At 46.7% G+C, this 19,897-nt stretch overlaps 2 protein-coding genes across 2 annotated transcripts; both read right to left on the bottom strand.

Moving 5' to 3' along the window:
• Window positions 1-46: 46 nt before the first annotated feature.
• LOC136423904 (peroxidasin homolog) lies at window positions 47-12,460 on the bottom strand. The gene is made up of 13 exons (XM_066412296.1): window positions 12,218-12,460; window positions 10,301-10,449; window positions 9,931-10,063; window positions 9,010-9,227; window positions 8,075-8,248; window positions 7,241-7,495; window positions 6,527-6,660; window positions 5,552-5,719; window positions 4,512-4,676; window positions 3,541-3,932; window positions 2,564-2,724; window positions 1,785-1,988; window positions 47-1,217 (listed from the first exon to the last, which is right to left on the bottom strand). Exons 1-13 carry the CDS (start codon window positions 12,226-12,228, stop codon window positions 1,192-1,194), a joined length of 2,190 nt encoding a protein of 729 aa, XP_066268393.1. The 5' UTR covers window positions 12,229-12,460; the 3' UTR covers window positions 47-1,191.
• Window positions 12,350-15,427, bottom strand: LOC136427002 (cell surface glycoprotein 1-like). Its single transcript, XM_066415725.1, has 2 exons — window positions 15,406-15,427; window positions 12,350-14,160 (listed from the first exon to the last, which is right to left on the bottom strand). The coding sequence occupies exons 1-2, from the start codon at window positions 15,425-15,427 to the stop codon at window positions 12,350-12,352; spliced, it is 1,833 nt and encodes a 610-aa protein (XP_066271822.1).
• Between the last annotated feature and the right edge of the window lie 4,470 nt (window positions 15,428-19,897).

Raw genomic sequence — 19,897 nt, 5'->3', positions numbered from 1 at the left:
CTTCCTATATATAAGTCATGTTGGAGTCAATAAGGAAAACACTCTGTTATGTTCTAAAATCTTTTATTTGGCTCCAGGCCAAGGAAAACTAACGCTAACAAATAAACAAGACAAACATATTTGGCAAGACTGCAAAAATATAGCTGAAAAGTATGTCTTTACTAAAAATACAAAGTACATCATATTCTGTACAATATTATGTCCATAACTGGACATTAAGAAAAATGTTAAAGCATGTTGGTAGCTTTGGGTTAATAATTGCAAACATTTAGTGGTTCAAAGTATGGAACTTCCTAAATCTACACATTATGGCTTTGTCTCCTTGGTGTTTCTTTTGTACAAAGTTTAACAAAGGTGATAACCTACGGCCTATTTAAGTAGTCTGTTCTGTTACATGGCCATATAGATATCTGTGTCATTCTGTGTTAGTTAGCCAATACCGTAGCCAGCTTTCAGTGTAAAACCCCAGCTTCGAAGGCACAAAGGAGTTATATTCAATTTTATGACCAGCTAAAACGTTATGTATATATTTAGTGCAAAGCAAAGGCATTATCCAGATCAGCCTACATAGCTATATGACCATGCAGACAATGCCAGTACTACATGTGGGTGCAATACACAACATAGCTACACACGAATCAGCATAAGTATCAGCTAAATGATCAGCCAGAACGTTATCTCAAGGAAGCAGGACTGGTGCAAAAGAAGAAAATGATTATCTACAAAGCAAGCAACAATGTATCAGCAAAGGACCGTAGCCTCCACTAGACATTCCTAAAGAGTTAATGGATAGTAGAATTCGGCAAAAATGGGCAACTGAAACCTTACAGTTGACTAAATTTTGATATTTTTCAGCCAGCATTGTTAGTCTGATGGAGACTACTGTGGTCTGACATCTATCATTAGTCATGTATCTATAAGATACGTAGACAACTAAGTAGATTACGACAAAAAAGGTTACTCAAGCAACTGGATAAAATTTTGAAACAGACGTTTCAGACAGCATCCGCTGTCTTTCGTCAGTGACTAAGGAAAGGACTGGGAAACTAAGTAGACTCTTGGCAATGTACAAGTTATAAGTGGGTGCTGTTTCTCAGTATAAAAGTTGTCAATCCTGGTTCTGTATCATATCAAGGTTGGAGGTTTGAATTCTCGGTAGCAGCATTTTGTGGTGACGTCATCTTCCGTCCTTCAGCCTCGACTGCCGCCGAAGAAGTCTGCAAAGAGGAGTAAGAAAAACTTCATGAAAAGCTGGTCCACAGTTTAACACAGTAGGACATAGAGCACTGGTATCATCTATGTTAGGACACTCTAGGCCCTTGCACTGGTGTCATCAAAGAAGAAAAATAAAGGCTTTGACTTGACTTTATCAATGATCATCAATGTTGGGACCTTCTAGGATTTTACAGCGATGTCATCTATGTTGGGAAGCGTAAGATTGTCCTACGAGTCTGCAAGCTCTGAACAACATTTTCGGTCGGCATACGGTCAATGTCCTGTCGATCACTGTCACTGTGATGTTTGCAGGTCACCGAGGCTCGTCAAATGTGACGTAAGATGCTCAGGTAAAACATACGCCAAATTTGGCGTAATTGCCTTCTCGAATTTAGAGTAATACGTACCAGGCAGCCAACCTGAACTTAGCGTTACGCGTTGTTGGGACCCCAATGCATGAATTAGACCTACCCCTCGACGGTCCTTCCCTATACCGGGGCCTACCACCCTCACTCTTCCTCGCCCTTGATTTGGGGGTTTTGAAGAAGAAGATCTCGAAGAAGACTGACCTGTGAAGTAGTCCCGGACCTGCCCCACGACGGTTGCGGACTCGCGCCAAGCGGAGAGGTCTGCCCGCGGGATGGAGGAGCAGGCGACCCGCTGGTTCCCGGGCCCGGGCAGCTCGAACACGTGGCGCTGCATGGAGGTCGTGTCGTCCGTGTTGTCGCACAGAACACGCGCTAACGTCACCTTACGGAGCTCAGCCAGCTGGCCTGGGGATACAAGGGAAGGAAGGAATTGATGAATGAATGAATGAATGAGTTTATGACTCAACAGGCCAGGTACAGTTCATAGAAAACTAGTGACTACGTCGAGTGCCGTAACTCCGCGAGCTAGCCTGGAAGGGAATGGGGATGGATGGATGAATAGATTAACGAATAATAAATGTTTTGGTAAACTTATGACTCACAGATCATACAGTTGATAGAAAAGTTACGACGTAATAAATGGCGGAAGGATGGAATAAATTTTTGAAGGAATGAAAACATTTTTACTAGCTGAATGACACAGCATAACTAAGTTGTTCGTGCCGAATACGTTTATATTTTGCATAGTATAAAACATACTGAAAACATTAATTGTAACACCAAGCTGAATACCTTAGTTTTGTATGGATAGGTTGTCATTTAGAAAACCAAAATACTAGTACATGTAGTTATCCAGCTGCCGAAAGGAGGGGCGAATATTTGTAAATCAGGCAAATCAAAAGAACATGCCACCGATGTGTAATGACATAAAAGTCAAGATGTAAACATTGACAGTAAAGAGTAGAACAGAAAAGCCTTACGTTGCGAGAACTGTCCCCGGTTCTCGAACCAGAAGCGGTCTCCCTTCCTGAGCTCGCGGAACTGCCGCCCGATGAGGCACGCGAACGTCGGGCCGAGAAGGCCGCCCGGGACGGAACGCTCGGCCAGGCCGGCCGCGAACAGGTCTATGTCGTCCACGTGGCTGCAGGAAGAACAGAAAAGCGTTAGACTGGCGGAACTGCCGCGCGATGAGGCAGGCGAACGTCGGACCGAGAAGGCCGCCCGGGACGGAACGCTCGGCTAGGCCGGCCGCGAACAGGTCTATGTCGTCCACGTGGCTGTGGGAAGAACAGAAAAGCGTTAGACTGGCGGAACTGCCGCCCGATGATACACGCGAACGTCGGGCCGAGAAGGCCGCCCGGGACGGAACGCTCGGCCAGGCCGGTCGCGAACAGGTCTATGTCGTCCACGTGGCTGTGGGGAAGAACGGAGCAACGTAAGTCTCAGAAACTGATACCGTCAACCCTGTGTTCAGCAAGTACTCAAATGCCTGAGGGAAAATGGTACTCTCCAGGCAGAGAGGTCAGTGGAGAAGATCGTGACCTTTTTATCCTCAACCCCGTTTTTCGTCCGTCATCTCCACTGACGGCCGACGAAAAACGGGGCAGAGGATAGAAAGGTCACGATCTTTGCAACTTCGGTGGCTATGAAAACTCCTTTTGCCAGTTGCCGAGTTGGATCGATACGGTCTTTGCCACTGTTAGATCTGCTTGGAGATTACCGACGGGGATCCAAATAAAGCACCCTTTTCTGTAACAACTGGATTTTGCAGGATATACTTGCACGGCTATCCTCAGCTTGTAATCGGGCGACGAGCCCTTAAGGTTAGCTCTAAATGTTAAACGTCTTGGGTAAAAGGAATCGTTGCTGTAATGTTTCTAAGTCAACTTCGCAATGTGTAATAAAAGAACTTGCAAATGAAACGGTCTACATCTGAATCACACAGTAAGTTGTTTACCTGTACAGGTTCGCCAGCTTGGCCCTTGAAGAGGCGTCGGGGATCTCGGTCGCCAGATCGGCGAAGCTGCGAGCGCGCGGCAGCCCGCACAGGACCCTCCAGGCGTTGTACCCGGGCAGCCCGTGGTCTCGGCCCCGTTGGATGTTCAGCGCCGCCAGGTCAAGCCCCAGCGAGCCGGCCGGGTCCGCGAACAGGTTCTTGGTCAGCCCGCTGACTATGAAGCGGTCGTACTTCTCGTGCGGGGTGCTGGCGAGACCGCGGACGATGGAGTCCGGGCCGCCCTGCACGGTGTTGTACACGTGCTGCGGGTTGAAGAAGCTGTGGGTCAGCTGCACGGGGGAGTGCGCGTTGAGGTTGTACATCGACGTCGAACGCTCGAACTGGCTCTTTACCTGGATGGATGGATGAAAGAAAAAATAATGAATGAATGATGCTGTTAAGTACAACCACAGAGCTTTGGAACACCCACATAAACCCATCATGACAGTTGAGTGAACTTCAACAATGAAGAGCGGTCTAAACTGGAACAGTCCTACCTGACCGAAAATTCTACTCTACTCTCTACTCTACTCTACTCTACTCTACTCTACTCTACTCTACTCTACTCTACTCTACTCTACTCTACTCTACTCTACTCTACTCTACTCTACTCTACTCTTTATCTGCATGTTATTGACCACGTGGGCTAAAAGCAGTAGTTTCACTATAACATGAATGAATAAAGACAAAGTATCAAAATAATTACTTGTACTTGTAGTGTTCCCAGCCGTGAACAATGGGACAAACAAAACAACTAAAACTACCAATACTGTCTGACAGTCTGAACAGAGTAAAGCTATGCTGCCTCTAAGTCTATTGCTTACAAAGTAGTCAAACATATAAAGCTAAACTACCACTTAATCTATCGTTTACAAAAAAGCTAAACAACTTAAGCTATGCTACCACTGAATTTGTAGTTTACACGTCCTTACCAGGCTGTGCCCGAAACGGTAGGCGGCCGTGGCGAACACGTTGGAGATGGTCGGGTCGACGGTCTCGTCGTACCCGCTGTAGTAGCCGTTCTGCCGCGGGACCAGGCCGTACTCGTTCATCGCGTTCAGACCCAGGACGATCGGTAGGTCCTCCGCGTATGTGATCTGTGGATCATTTTTTATAATTAATTTTCTTGTTTCATATTCTATTTACTTGTATTACCTGTAATTTACTTTCGTACCATTGCTATTTATTTGTTTTTTGCGTGTGTCCATGTTAGACTCCCTTGGAAGTCAGTCTCAGGACTGAAGGCATTATCTAACTGAAGATGGATTATTTTGGCGTATCTTATTACCTGGATGTCGAACCTTCATCAACGTACCAACTGAAGATGAATAAATAAAGAAATAGAGGAGCGGACGGAAGCACAGAGACGGGCCGGCGGGCGGGTGCCATGCCAAAGCCCTCGGCCCGTTGCCTGCCTCCGATGTCTCTCCACGGGAAGAGAGGTGGGAGGAATTCTATTTTATTGAAATTGCAAACAACGCAACTTCACAGCTTTGCCGATATATCGTATGCCATGAATAGATACATCAGTGGAACACATACATATACAGATACGTTGATGAACGTTAGACATCCGGGTAATAAGATACGCCAAATGACAGTAACTCAAGCAGCTCGGGATGGATTTTGGAGACTGAGGAAAATCTCGATTGATATGCAAATAAATGTATGACCGTGAATTTTAGATAGTCCAATAGCAAACAATTGAATGCAGCCAGAGGCTGTTTCCACAACCTCTGAGCCGCAAAATACAGTGGATCATCATCATCAATAGCAAACAAAACAAGTACTTTAATGAAAGCAGTTATTGAAGTAAAATCTGCCGAAGAAAGTCACTCAAGGGCTGTCTATGTCATTTTGTCTATGAGATATAATGTTTAATAGACAAGGGGTGTTAATCTGATAACTATTATATATACATATTACACATGACCAATAATGCCCTTGCAAATAAAGGCAAAATCCGCCCTACCTGTTGTATCATGGCGCCGACGATCTTGCGGGTCTCGTAGAAAACTCGGTCCTCGTCCCAGTGCGCATTGATATCGGCCAGGCGGTCCGCGATGCGGTTGTGCTCGCGGAGCCACACGGTGTGCATGGAGGTGAGCGCCGGCTGCTCGTTCACTCGGACGTCTCCAGCCTGCGAGTTTAGAGACGAGGAATATTAGATCAAATGGGGGGATATTGTTCTATATACGTGGCACTGCTGAGATAAGTTGTAAAAACTTGCGAACAGTGCCACGTCGCCCTTGTCTGTCCAAAAGCGAAGTAAAAAAAATGGCAATGAAGATTATTGCATATTCATGACACATTAGGCCTAATCATATCTATGAACAAATAACATATGTGAATATTATATAAAGCTTCTGGCGTCAAACATCTGCGAGTAAAGGAACCCGACACACTTATCAAGAGAGTTGGGGTGACCCGGTGTGCTTGGTCATTGAAGCGAGCTGCATTGCACCATCGCTATATAGTATCAGCTACCGTAAAAGCCTTACGCTAACTCTTTCATAGTGGCGTCGCGGTGGCGTAGTGGCAGGGTGTTTGGCCCCAGAATAGATACCGGGTTCGAATCCGGGGTTCCTTGATTTGTCCCGTTGACGTTGTGCCCTTGGGAAAGGCACTTTACACGACTTTATCACTTCACTCAGGTGTAAATGAGTACCTTTGGTAAGGGACGTCCCTCGGATAGGACGTTAAATGGAGGTCCCGTGTTTGAGGAGAGCCACACCTCGAGCACGTTAAAGAACCCAACGCACTTATCGAAAAGAGTACGGGTCCTTCCCGGTGTGAGTGGTTTAAAACCTACAGTCGGCCGCACATGGGTTCGCCCTTAGTAATAGCCTCCGGCTAGTTGGGCAACCCTGGCATGTACATGCTGAACCAATGAATAAATACGCCTACTCTTCAGCATTACGCTTTGAGTTCGACAAAAAGTGTTTACCTGGAAGCAGGGCTGGTTGCGGCTGCTGGGGTTGGAGGACTCGGGGCAGTGGAACTCGTCCGTGATGGCGCTGGGGAGGAGCTCCTTCTTACCGGCGTCTCCCGGGTTGGACTTGGACTTCAGCTGGCCACGCCCTGATCCAATCAGAGAGAACACGCAGGTTAGAGTGGAAATGATGTTTTTGCGATGTATTTTAAGAGAGAGAGAGATAGAGAAAGAGAGAGAGAGACTGAGAGATGGATAATGGGAGGGAAAAAGGGAGCGGTAGACTAGGGGGATGGTAAAGGAGAGGATGGACGGAGGGGAGAAGGGAGAGGCCTAGAGGATTCGGGAGAGATGAAGAGAGAGGAGGGAGAGAGGGGAGGAGAGAGGGAGAGATGAAGAGATGCCATAGAGATAGGGAGGAGAGGGAGTGGGAGAAATAGAGGGAGATGAGAGATTAAGAGATGGAAAGACGTTGGAAGGAAGGGCGAGAGAGATGAGGAGAGGGGAGGGAGAGAGATGGAGAGAGAGGAAGAAGGGGAGGGAAGCTAAGGAGAGATGGATGGATGGAATGATGGATGGATTGATGGATGGATGGATGGATGGAATGATGGATGGATGGATGGGGGGAAGGAGAAATGGTTAAAGAGGAAGGAGACGGGCGGGAGTAATGAAGAGAGAGAGAGAAAGAAAGAAAGATAGATGGATAGAAAGAGAAAAAGGAAACCCTACCTAAGGACGGATCCCTGAGGTGCTCGAGCTCCTCCTCTGACGACCCGTAGACCATGGAGGCGTCGATGAAGGCGGTGATCTGGTCAAGCTGCTGGCGGCGGCCCACGCGGCACCCAGGGTTGGGCGCCGGGCTGGAGCGCACGAACTCCAGGCAGGAGTGCCCCACGAAGTCCGGGTCGTTCGCCGGGATGGGGATGTTGAAGCACCGGCGGTCGGTGGAGCCGCAGGGACAGGCGATCAGGCCGCCGCCGTACGCTAAAGGGACAAGGGAACAGTTAACGTCAGTAAGTGATATTCTGGAAGCAAGTCTTTAGTGATGAAGCTTCCAACGGTCGCTACCCCGCCAACAAACGCTACCTTCAGACTCCTTCTCTGTCACTAACAAAAAATTGGTGCTATGCTATCTGAAATGTCTGACATTTTAGAGAATTTATCCAGTTGTTTGATTTATTTTGTATTATGTAATGCTCTACCTGGATGTCAAGTGTTAAGGGCGGTTCCTTAACTGATCTCCCAGGTTAAGACAAGACAGTTTACTTGAGGCGACAGAGAGTGTGTGTGTGTGTGTGTGTGTGTGTGTGTGTGTGTGTGTGTGTGTGTGTGTGTGTGTGCGTGCGCGTGTGTGTGTGTGTGCGTGTGTGTGTGTGTGTGCGCGCGCGTGTGTGTGTGTTTGCGTGCGCGTGTGTGCGTGCACGTGTGTGTGCGTGTGCAATGTCTACATTGGACGGGGAATGTCTACATTGTGCAATGTCTACATTGCACACCTGATGTCCTATGATAAGACAAGGTAGATGACCTGAGCCTGAGGTGTGTAGATAAGATAAGACAGCTTACCTGAGGCGACAGGTGTGTGGGTGATGTCGTGGTCCAGGAACTGTCCCCACTGCATGACGAGGTGCGTGTTGACGGTGGATGTTGTGCGCATGTCCTCGTGGAGAGTGAAGCTGACCTCCCGGGCGCTGGGCAGGGCGGCGCCGCCCCGACCGCTGACTCGCGGGGCCTGCACACCTGCGGGGGAAACAACGGGGGAACCGTTAGTTATCAATCAATCAATCAATCAATCAATCAATCAATCAATCAATCAATCAAAGTTTGTTGCACAACAAATGTAACGGGTACAATGTATGGCAAGTTCGTAAATAGTACAAAATGTCAAGACATATATGTCTGCTTATTAACAATACTAATTGATTCTACGGATCTTAAGTCTAAGCACTGCGGTATCCAATAAGAATAATGCAGAATACATATATGGAAGTATATTAGGTATGAGATCAAACAAACAACGGGTAGAACTTTAGTGGTGAGATGATGTAGGTTATAATTATGCAAGGCTGCTCTGAGAAAAAAAATCATATTGTCATACTGGCAATGGGACGTTTGCTTACTTACTTTACCAAACTGGCAACATAGAATGAAAAAAAAAGATGGTAATTATGATTCAACTGCAGTACCAAAGGAAGTCACCAGGAGGTCCATAATCCAATCATTGTTTCGATAGGTCAAGATATATTCATAGCCTCTTAAGCTCTATTGCTCAAATGCCATTGTATCGTTACCAACAAACGCAGGTAACAAGACCAATTAAGACAAAAGTCGTCATCCAACAAATTTCATGATCGAGAAATATAGAGGCGACTCGGTGTGCTTGGCTATAACAGCGAGCCGAAACGAAGCCGCATTGCGCTATCAGCTACAGAAAAAGCATTACGCTTCGTCTAAAGCATTACAGATATGCTTGAGTTCGAAAAAAAGAAGAAGCCACGTACTGTCTGCGTACTGCGGTCGCAGCAGCCTCTTCATGGGCTGGATAGCAGCGCCCCACAGCGGGTTGTCGAGGTTGTTGCAGCGGCCGTCGATGGTGCGGAACTCCCTGACGGCGGGGTCGGGCTGGGGGCAGCTGATGGCCCGCAGCTCGGTGTCGGTGCAGACCCGCCGGGTGGACGGGGAGTCCGAGGCCGTGCTGAAGGCGTCGTCTGTCTGGCCGCTGTGGGAGGGATAGAACGGAAACTTTAGCCTGGATGCAAGACTGTGTCCAGGGTCTACACGGGTCAGCTCGTCGGTTGTAGGGCCAACAAGCCTGGAAACCATACCGTCGGGAGCTCCCCGGTTTCTATAGGGTGCTGGGAGTGATGCCCGCCCGCCCAGACAGATTAGCCCGCCCGGGGGTGGGTTAGGTCGCTCCTCGCGAAACTACGGTGCTGTGAAGCTCTAAATGGCAGCTAAGAAGACAGACTGACAGAAACAGGTCAATATAGCAGACTGGGCACACCTAAGCCGACCCGGAGAGACTGGGACCAGGCTAAGGGCCAACATGCCCTACTCGGGAACCTTTACCCCAGCCTGCTTGTAAGTTAGACCTTGAGCCATAGCTTCTCAATTTACATACCACAATGACCATTGAACCAAGAAAAACAAGAAAGACAACAACAATCTGTACACTCTTCAAGACTATAATTTGTATGTCTGTCCTGAAACCTTCTGGACAGCGATATCATATTTCATCGAGCATAATGTGGGTTACTTTATCAGTCTTCTTACGTCTTCTTAGGGGTCTTTAGAGTGCTCTTATTCTAACGTGTTTCGTTCTAATGTCTTTTAACGCCTTATTCTAACGTGTAACATCGTAACGTCGAATCGTAACGTCTTATCCTAACGCCTTATTCTAGCGTCTTATCCTAACGCCTTACGTCCTGGTGAGTTGAGAAGTGACTTCCTCCATGATCTCGGCGCTCCGGGCGATCGGGCGCGCCTCGGGCTTGGACTTCCGGAACAGCGCCAGGAGGCGTCCGGCTGGGGAGATCCGTGCGTCGTCATCGGAGGCTACACACAACAAACAAACAACGTAAACAAACAAACAAGGTAAACAAGGTGGGCTTGGACTTCCGGAACTGCGCGAGGAGTCGGTACACCATTGGCTTATTGTCATTTACAAGATCAGAGGTTTCTCCTCAAATCTGTACTGTTCACCTACATGTTTCTGTGACGTGGCTACAGTTTCTACACACTTAATGCCTCAAAGTCATGTAAAAACAAACGTCAGTCAATCAAATTTCTCACCGGCCACAAAGCGGTCCTCCTCCTCCTGAATGGCACGGTCCACCGTCTGCGTTGCCCTGGCAACTGCAGCCGCCAGCTGTCGCTCGGTAACCTGGGCCGCCGCCTGCCACGTCGCTATGGCAACCAAGCCCACAAGAATGAGAAGTAATCTGGAAAAGTGGTAAAAATTTATAGTAAAAATTGTGAAAATTTGAAAACTGAAACTCCATAACACTGTTCAACCCATTCAACAACTACAACTAATTGATTTCAAAAGTGAGTTATCATTATGATAGTCTCAAGACATTATTTACAACGTCTTGAAATCAACCTTTATCATTGATCAGAAACAAGATAAGTTGGAGTAAAATCATTGAAAAGGTCAGGGATAGGAATAATATTCAATTGAACTTTCCAATCTGTGAAATCGTGAGAATGCTTTAAATGTTCTGGATAACACGCCCAATGTGTGATGATGGCGTACCCACAAGGCACGTCATGTCAAGTCAAAACCTTCATTTTGATCTCGATGTCTTGTTCCGCCATATGACCGCTTTCCAACAAGGTCGAGTGGAGTGAGGGGTTAAACTGTACTGTTAAATCAGCCAGACTTTTAAAAGTCTGTTGTAAAATTTGGATGATTTTGTTCATGCCGATTTACGAGTGAAGAAATCACAGCTACATCTCCAAGCAGATGTAAGGATCCCGCTCATTTCCAGAGTTTTACGCCTGTTTTTGCAACAATGAACACTCCCTTCTAGTACTGCACTTCTCACCGATCCACATCTGCTTGGAGATAACAAAGTGTACAAACTGCGAAATAGGTCAAGAAATATTAGTACAGTGTAGCTCCTTCTGACAGTTCGTTCTGGTAACGCTGAAGGAGAGTGATGGATGTCACTCCAAATGTCCGGACGTACTCTCCGTATCTTCAAGGAGGTTTTTATGAAGATTAAAACCCACTTGGTAATCTTATATTCAAACCAGTTGTAGAGATTTGTCTTTAACGATCTTAAATAGGTCAAGCAAAGTCGCTGCTGTGTTCCATCAAGCCGCCTGGAGAGCGGCCAAACTTGGCAGCGACAACAGGACGTGGTCTAGATCTCCGGATCAAAGAACCCCACAACTCAGCATGACTTCGCAGTCCCCAGATTTAAACATTTCTGAGAACCTCCGAGGTCGGCTCTGAAGCCCCTGTCCCGCAGAAGGGCCCCGGAAGTCACAAGCCGCGCCCACTGGCGTACTTCCGGTATCCCCTGGCCCTGGGACGGGACGAACCACTGTGCCGTAGGGGTGGATGATTCGGAAGTTGCGTATTTTACAGAAAATGAGAAATTACCTCTCTTTTGCGTCACTGTTATGATGATTTCTCCTGAGAGTTTTGTCAGTTCGAACCAATATCAAAACCCACAACCTCAACACTAGCAAAGAGGGTCAAACTGAATTGTTTTGAACTTTTGTATAACTTTTCAAAATTTAGTAAGCTTAGATATTAAAGTTGGCCTGAGAGAAACCTAAACAATGACGATGACGATTTATTAATAAAAGATTCTTCTACAAAAAAACATCGACGTTTGTAGCGATGACTTGGCACAAATACGGGCGGTACGAAGCACAGTTGGCAGCGAGAAGAAAACGTAAACCGAGGAGGCTAGCTTTGAAGACTGAGGTAAGCACCTTCACAAAGAAGCAACGAGAACAGCTATAAACTAAAGGTGACTGTAGTAGATTTCCAAAAACTGCACATTCACAATGAGAAAATAAGAGAAAGGGAGAAATAAAAGAAACAAAACTGGAAGGCTGGTTAAAAAAAATACTATCTTATGGTCCCACCATGCGCGGCCCAAAGACTGCACACACAAATCTTGCGGAAGTAAACATTACGAAGCTTCGGGTTGAAAACAGGAGAAACCCCAGAAAAGAAGCGCTACAACTCACCTTTGAAACATGTTGCTGTCCTGCAGTAAAATTGTTCAACTCTCTGTGTCCCGTTTCTTGTGAAGTTTGCCTGTGTACTGTGCTGATCCGCCTTGCCTGGTCTTTATATACCCCGGCCAGCTGGCTGTGACGTCACAGGAAGTACGGGATACTGAGAAGCCAGCTGGGCTTCTTCTGTTGAGCTTCTGGCTTATTTCTTAGTCTCTCCCCCGCAGGCTTTTCCGTGGACGTCTGTTGAGCTTCTAGGCTCTTTCTTAGTCTCCCTGCAGGCTTCTTAGTGGGCGTTGGTTCAGCTGTTGGGCTCTTTCTTAGTCTCCCTGCAGGCTTCTTAGTGGGCGTTGGTTCAGCTGCTGGGCTCTTTCTTAGTCTCCCTCCAGGCTTCTCGGTGGGCGTTGGTTCAGCTGCTGGGCTCTTTCTTAGTCTCCCTACAGGCTTCTCGGTGGGCGTTGGTTCAGCTGCTGGGCTCTTTCCTAGTCTCCCTACAGGCTTCTCGGTGGGCGTTGGTTCAGCTGCTGGGCTCTTTCTTAGTCTCCCTGCAGGCTTCTCGGTGGGCGTTGGTTCAGCTGCTGGGCTCTTTCTTAGACTCCCTACAGGCTTCTCGGTGGGCGTTGGTTCAGCTGCTGGGCTCTTTCTTAGACTCCCTGCAGGCTTCTCGGTGGGCGTTGGTTCAGCTGCTGGGCTCTTTTTTAGACTCCCTACAGGCTTCTCGGTGGGCGTTGGTTCAGCTGCTGGGCCGCTCTTTCTTAGTCTCCCTACAGGCTTCTCGGTGGGCGTTGGTTCAGCTGCTGGGCTCTTTTTTAGACTCCCTACAGGCTTCTCGGTGGGCGTTGGTTCAGCTGCTGGGCTCTTTCTTAGTCTCCCTACAGGCTTCTCGGTGGGCGTTGGTTCAGCTGCTGGGTTCTTTCTTAGTCTCCCTACAGGCTTCTCGGTGGGCGTTGGTTCAGCTGCTGGGCTCTTTCTTAGACTCCCTGCAGGCTTCTCGGTGGGCGTTGGTTCAGCTGCTGGGCTCTTTTTTAGACTCCCTACAGGCTTCTCGGTGGGCGTTGGTTCAGCTGCTGGGCTCTTTCTTAGTCTCCCTACAGGCTTCTCGGTGGGCGTTGGTTCAGCTGCTGGGCTCTTTCCTAGTCTCCCTACAGGCTTCTCGGTGGGCGTTGGTTCAGCTGCTGGGCTCTTTCTTAGTCTCCCTGCAGGCTTCTCGGTGGGCGTTGGTTCAGCTGCTGGGCTCTTTCTTAGACTCCCTACAGGCTTCTCGGTGGGCGTTGGTTCAGCTGCTGGGCTCTTTCTTAGACTCCCTGCAGGCTTCTCGGTGGGCGTTGGTTCAGCTGCTGGGCTCTTTTTTAGACTCCCTACAGGCTTCTCGGTGGGCGTTGGTTCAGCTGCTGGGCCGCTCTTTCTTAGTCTCCCTACAGGCTTCTCGGTGGGCGTTGGTTCAGCTGCTGGGCTCTTTTTTAGACTCCCTACAGGCTTCTCGGTGGGCGTTGGTTCAGCTGCTGGGCTCTTTCTTAGTCTCCCTACAGGCTTCTCGGTGGGCGTTGGTTCAGCTGCTGGGTTCTTTCTTAGTCTCCCTACAGGCTTCTCGGTGGGCGTTGGTTCAGCTGCTGGGCTCTTTCTTAGACTCCCTGCAGGCTTCTCGGTGGGCGTTGGTTCAGCTGCTGGGCTCTTTTTTAGACTCCCTACAGGCTTCTCGGTGGGCGTTGGTTCAGCTGCTGGGCTCTTTCTTAGTCTCCCTACAGGCTTCTCGGTGGGCGTTGGTTCAGCTGCTGGGTTCTTTCTTAGTCTCCCTACAGGCTTCTCGGTGGGCGTTGGTTCAGCTGCTGGGCTCTTTCTTAGACTCCCTACAGGCTTCTCGGTGGGCGTTGGTTCAGCTGCTGGGCTCTTTCTTAGTCTCCCTCCAGGCTTCTCGGTGGGCGTTGGTTCAGCTGCTGGGCTCTTTCTTAGTCTCCCTCGCAAGCTTCTCAGTGGGCGTTTTCTCTACATGACCTACCACGCTGGCTATAGGGAGAATGATTTGTCAGACGAAGTTTGGCCACCATAGGGTAACAATTTGTGCCCACGCATTCAACAATGATACCCTCCAATGGTAGCCTGGATGCCAGACCGTTCCCAGGGCCTACGCCTACGGAATAGCTCTGGCTCCTCAACTCCAGGGCCAACGTTAGCCTCCACCAGGCTTTCCTAAGGAGTGCAGAATTTGGCAAAAAAAAAGAAATGATTGGCCAGTAGAGTCAGTCCATTGTGAGGGTCAATATTTCGCGCCCGCTTGCAAATTAAAACCCTCCGGTGGCCAAACTTTCCTGGCAAATATTCTCCGTATAGCTGGCGTAGTTAGTTAGTTAGTTAGTTAGTTTGTTTATTTAATCAGGGGTGTTACATATAGTCTGGCAGAGACTGGGCAACGTGTCTCCAAGGAAATTTTACAGCAGGCCAACCTGAGCTACATGAATACCATGATTTCCCGAATTCTACTATCCACTTTAACCCGTTGGGAAGGCTAGCCTCCGTTGCAGTCCTTTCCCCCCCAGCGTTTTTATTTTTCAATTTTTTTTGGGGGGGGGGGGGCGCCGCGTATCTGCTTGGGATCCCGTATCCGCCGTGCCCCTGTGTCCGCTATAGACCCTGTGTCTGCTGCTGGCAGCGGACACAGGGGCACGGCGGATACGGGATCCAAAGCAGATACGCGGCGCCCCCCCCCCCCCCCCCCCCCCCACCACCACCACCACCACCACCACAAAAAAAAATTAGAAAAAAAACGCTGCGGGGAAAAGGACTGCAACGGAGGCTAGGGAAGGCATGGTGGGCTGGTTTTGGATACTACAGGCAGAGGTTGGTTGGTCGTGTGAAAACTTGCCTGGGCCGACTGATGGGGTGCAGTCATATCATCGTGAGGTCGCCGCTACTCTTTACGGTCTTCTGAGAAAAGTTAGATACATACTAAGATAGAAGTTGGCCGCGCACAACACCAGGATAAAACAACATACATATACATATAAGAAAGTATGACCTCAGATGGGTTCGCCCTTAGTAATAGCCTCCGGCTAGTTGGGCAACCCTGGTATGTACATGCTGAACCAATGAATAAAAATGAATAACAAGAAAGTAGCTGATCTCACAAGGTTGACGTCGTCTGGTCTCCAAGCAGATGTAAGGATCCAAACGGTTTTGCAGATGACTCGGCAGGGAGAGAATACCGGAAGCGAGCCGCGGGGTCATCGTTCTCTGGCACGTTTTGCAGGATCCCAGTTTTACGGAGAACGAACTCGTTTCCGCTCGCGTTCTCAGATATAAAACGTCTAAAGGGGTCTCTAAACTCCAAGCAGATGCGAGGATCTAGCCTCTACCATGCCCCGCGGATGGCTGGGAATATAGCCAAATAGAGATAATAGTATGCTAAGGGAGTCGGCTACGGAGAGAGGGTCCAATCTGCTAGCGCCTGCAAGTGAAACCCTGGCAAATATCCTCCCTATAGCCGTAGTTAGTCTGGTAGAGACAGGTAGGGACTAGTTAGTTACGGCTCTTTCCCAGTGCTTTACGCCTGTTTTGGTACCCTTTGCTCACTCGCCAAGCAGAGATTAGGCTCCGGCTAATGTTGGTCGTCTTTTTTCCATGTTCTGTCATACCTCATATAACATTCATTCATTCACTATAGAACCATGTTCCCGCATAGTTTTTCATAACTTCAAAGTTGTATTTTTCCTGTCCTTATGGCCGTGAAAAGTTTATTAACACTAGGTTGTAATGATAATGGCATGTCTTTTCATGCCATCTTTATGAATAGTGCCAAGTACAAATGTAATATCGTTGTTATTAATTCTAATGCTTTTAAAACGCAAATATTGTAATGTGAAATGCACTTCAGCGCCATGCTGCCATGATTTACAGAGATAAATAGACAACCCCTTCATTCAGTATGGTCATGCCGCTTTCTCCATAACCGTGTGCGAGATGGTCGAACAGGTGACCAGGTGGTCTTGTAGTTAGAGTTGCTGACGTTCTGAGTTCGAATCCCTAGCAGGGCCCAATGCTGTGCCCTTAGAAAAGATGCTTTGCACATTTTCCCTCGTTTGACTCGGGTGAAAATGAGTACCTATCTTCGCGATCAAACGTTACTGTCCGGTCTTACGCAGGTTGCAAATTGCACTTATTGTACAAAACTGGTGTGTTACGCCTACGGTGGTTCACTGGTTATACCAAACTATCAAGAAAAGACTCATGAGTAACAAAAGACCACACGACCCTTCACCTTCCACCTTTGAACCCTTGATCTACCTGGCTGGTGGCGTGCCGTTACAAGAGGTAACCTTCAGGACCGTGCCAAAAATTCTAGGGGTGATGGCTATCCCTACTCTTCGACTTTAAAAAAAATATACGGCATTTGGATATATACAGCATGTAGCGTTGCTAAAAGCGGTAGCATGAGCTCGGAAGTGGAGAGAATGTAGGCTGAGAAGGAGGGAAGAAAACACAATTTTACCCCCTTTTTGAACTTCAAATAGAATGGTCCTCAAAAACACCGTGACAAGAACGTACATAATTAACAGAAGGGTTGGGAATTTCCACTAGTATCGGCTGGTGTTGGTGTCAGCCGATACTAGGTTGTTGGGGGCTGAAGTTTTCCAAATGGTGGACAATCCTCGCCAGGATCTGTACCTGGAGATATCTCGGAACCTTGTAGATGAAAGTTAGACATCCAGGTAGTAAGATACGCCAAAAATAATTACTCGAGCAACTGGATAAAGTTTTGAAACAGTCAGACGTTTCAGACAGCATCCACTGTCTTCCGTCAGTGACTAACGATAGGACTGAGAACACCAGGTTTTATACCAAAACTCTGAATGGGTATGTTAATGAGGTTAAGACAATTTAGGATGTCTTGAAGTAGTCTTTAAAAGAAGATTAATTCAAGACAAAGTTTTGTGCCAATAGTTCAATTAGCTACTGTTGATTTTAGTACAGTAACTAATTGTTGTTCGTCCGGGGGTGGGGGGTGGTGGGCAGTACATTATCCCATGTGCCTGAAAGTTCAACGCGTAGACCCCCTTTCCTGTTGAGGGCGGGGTTGTACATCCTCTCATATATTGCTTCTCTAATTCCCCGTTCGAACCAGCGTTCCTCACGATCTAGGATGTCCGTGGATTCGAGATTGAATGAGTGTCCCTGGTTGTGTTTTAGATGGTGGTAAATGGCAGAGGAATAGCGGTTAGCGCTCTTTCTGCAATGTTCCTTGTACCTTTCTTTTAGTGGTCGACTTGTCTCCCCAAACATATGTTATTGCAGTTCGGTTCCTCACATTTCAGTTTGTAGATGACATTGGCTTTGATGCCTTTTTCCGGCCTGTCTTTTGGATGGACCAATTTCTGCCTGAGAGTTGAGTGAGGTTTGAAGTTAGTGGCAATGTTGAAGTTTTGGAAGATTCGTCTGAGTTTTTCCGATACTCCCTGGACGTAGGGAATGGTAATGTTGGCCTTGTTTCTGTTGGTCAATGGTTTGCACTTGAGTGTTTTTTTAGACTGGTCAGAAGGTTTGAGGGCTTTGTTGAAGGTCCAATTTTGGTAGCCACACTTGGCCAAGGCCGCGCGGAGATGCCTGTGTTCGTCTGTTTTCGCTTCGTCTGAGGTGATGACGTTGTCTGCCCGATGGAGGAGAGTTTTGATCACTGCTAGCTTGTGTTCCAAAGGGTGATGGGAATCAAAGGCCAGATATTGATCAGTGTGGGTCGGTTTCCTGTACACTTCGAACTGAAGGTTGCCATCCTTCTCTTATAATGATGGTTTTGGTGTCTAGGAAGGGGAGCCTGTTGTTTTGACACGACTCCTGTGTGAACTTGATGTTGTCATCTACCTGGTTTATATGGTCAAAGAAGTCGTCCGCTACTCTCTCTTTTAGCCTACACCAAGTGTCATCTACATAGCGAAACCAGTTTGCTGGGTCTTAACCTCATTAACATACCCATTCAGAGTTTTGGTATAAAACCTGGTGTTCTCAGTCCTATCGTTAGTCACTGACGAATGACAGTGGATGCTGTCTGAAACGTCTGACTGTTTCAAAACTTTATCCAGTTGCTTGAGTAATTATTTTTGGCGTAACATATCACAGACATCATGATATAGATTGATGCTACAACAGTGAACATTAACATATATGGCACCAAATTGTTATTTTGGTTTATATAATTATTATCATTTATATTTATCAAAAGTTATCAAAAAATAGGACGTCATGTCTGTGATTTGATTGATTAAGTAAGAATTTGAGTCTATTTTCCTTTTCCCATACACAGCTATCCTGTGTATCTAAGTGAGCGGACACCACAGCCTGAGCTGCCTGGAGCTGTGTGACTACTGAGTCCCCAACATGCCGACCTGTTCTGTACATTGTCTCAGCGGAGGTCAGCAGACTGTATTTGTCAGGTCATTGTAATGTTAACATGAAAAGACATTGATGAAGAGCTAATTATTTTTGCTAAGAAGGGTTTATGACTTTTGGTAGGTTTCGTGTGCTTGTCTACATGATAATTACTAGAGAATACTAGATTTTTGGTATGTGGGTAGGTCTTCACGAGACCTCAAAATGATCAGATTTTGATACTTACACTTTAATCAACATATTGAGATTAAAGACTTGCGAACTTTTGTTAATGAAATTTGACCAGAGATTCTTAGACTTAAAGAGATCAAAACTGCACAGTTCTATTGTTCAAACAGGAAGTTTCCATCAACCTCTGACCTCAACAATGTGTCATCAGAGTCACCCGGAAGTTGTTAGCTTTTGTTTGTATCCACATGTTTTACATGATTTGACTGTCTTGTGTATATAGAATGGGTTATTTGATTGAGCTGTGGTCAAGATTGGAAATGCTTGAAAACATATAGATTTGAAATATGGATACTAGTATAAATGATATTGAATCATTGAAAACTGTGTCATGAAATAGAGCTGTGGTCAATGGTAATGCTTGTGAGTATATTTCTGTACATATGATATGAAACATAGATGATAATATATAAATGCATACCGTTACATTGAAAAGTATGGATTTGCAGTATACAGGCAAACACTGTTAATACAATTCTTAACCTCCCTGTCGCCTAACTCCATTACCAATGCAAGTTAGGGACCAAACATGTACAGCTACTTTAGCACTGAAGGTTAAGGACCAGTATGGGGAAAGATACATGTAGAAGAAAGAAGACACTACATGGGAAAACCACTGCAAACAAGAGTTCGGAGACCTCATATCTCCATGAACTATTCTGTTAATGCAAATGACTTAAACATTTACATAATATATGCTTGGTCATAAACACCTTTATCTAACTTACACATGTTGCAATATTGACAGTCCTATCATTTTCCACTTAGATAAATTATGGCGCTTTTGCATTAATTATGCTGTTTAGGAATTTATTTGCATAATTGGTATCTGTTGATACTCCACTTGCCAGAAACTACATAATATCTTTAACTTACATGTATTTGAATCTGATAATGGAAAACACTGCAAATATAGATTTTACTCGTTAGCTATGCCAATTAAGTTTCAATTAGCATAAGTTGCACTTCATTGTGTATATATCTGTCAAAGCTACCTGCCTACTAAATATCATGGGAATTCGTTGTTCCATTGTTCAGTTATTCACCTTAGAAGATTCTCATACTAACGCCCCTGCAGTTCCAGAGCAA

Source organism: Branchiostoma lanceolatum, chromosome 1, assembly GCF_035083965.1.
Source record: "Branchiostoma lanceolatum isolate klBraLanc5 chromosome 1, klBraLanc5.hap2, whole genome shotgun sequence".
In the NCBI taxonomy this organism is placed as follows: Eukaryota; Metazoa; Chordata; class Leptocardii; order Amphioxiformes; family Branchiostomatidae; genus Branchiostoma; species Branchiostoma lanceolatum.
The sequence above is the reverse complement of the archived record's forward strand: the minus strand, read 5'-3'. Positions and strand labels throughout refer to the sequence as shown.

What these genes read in the sequence shown, in the direction of transcription:
- LOC136423904 (XM_066412296.1), bottom strand. An exon ending in CCTCAGGGATCCGTCCTTAG is followed by an intron (nt 6,661 to 7,240) that starts GTAGGGTTTCCT and finishes TGATTGGATCAG; the next exon opens with GGCGTGGCCAGCTGAAGTCC. An exon ending in TCGGCGCCATGATACAACAG is followed by an intron (nt 4,677 to 5,551) that starts GTAGGGCGGATT and finishes AATGATCCACAG; the next exon opens with ATCACATACGCGGAGGACCT.
- LOC136427002 (XM_066415725.1), bottom strand. Translation starts at nt 15,427, where the DNA reads ATGACCCCGCGGCTCGCTTCCG. An exon ending in GACCCCGCGGCTCGCTTCCG is followed by an intron (nt 14,161 to 15,405) that starts GTATTCTCTCCC and finishes GAAGCTTGCGAG; the next exon opens with GGAGACTAAGAAAGAGCCCA.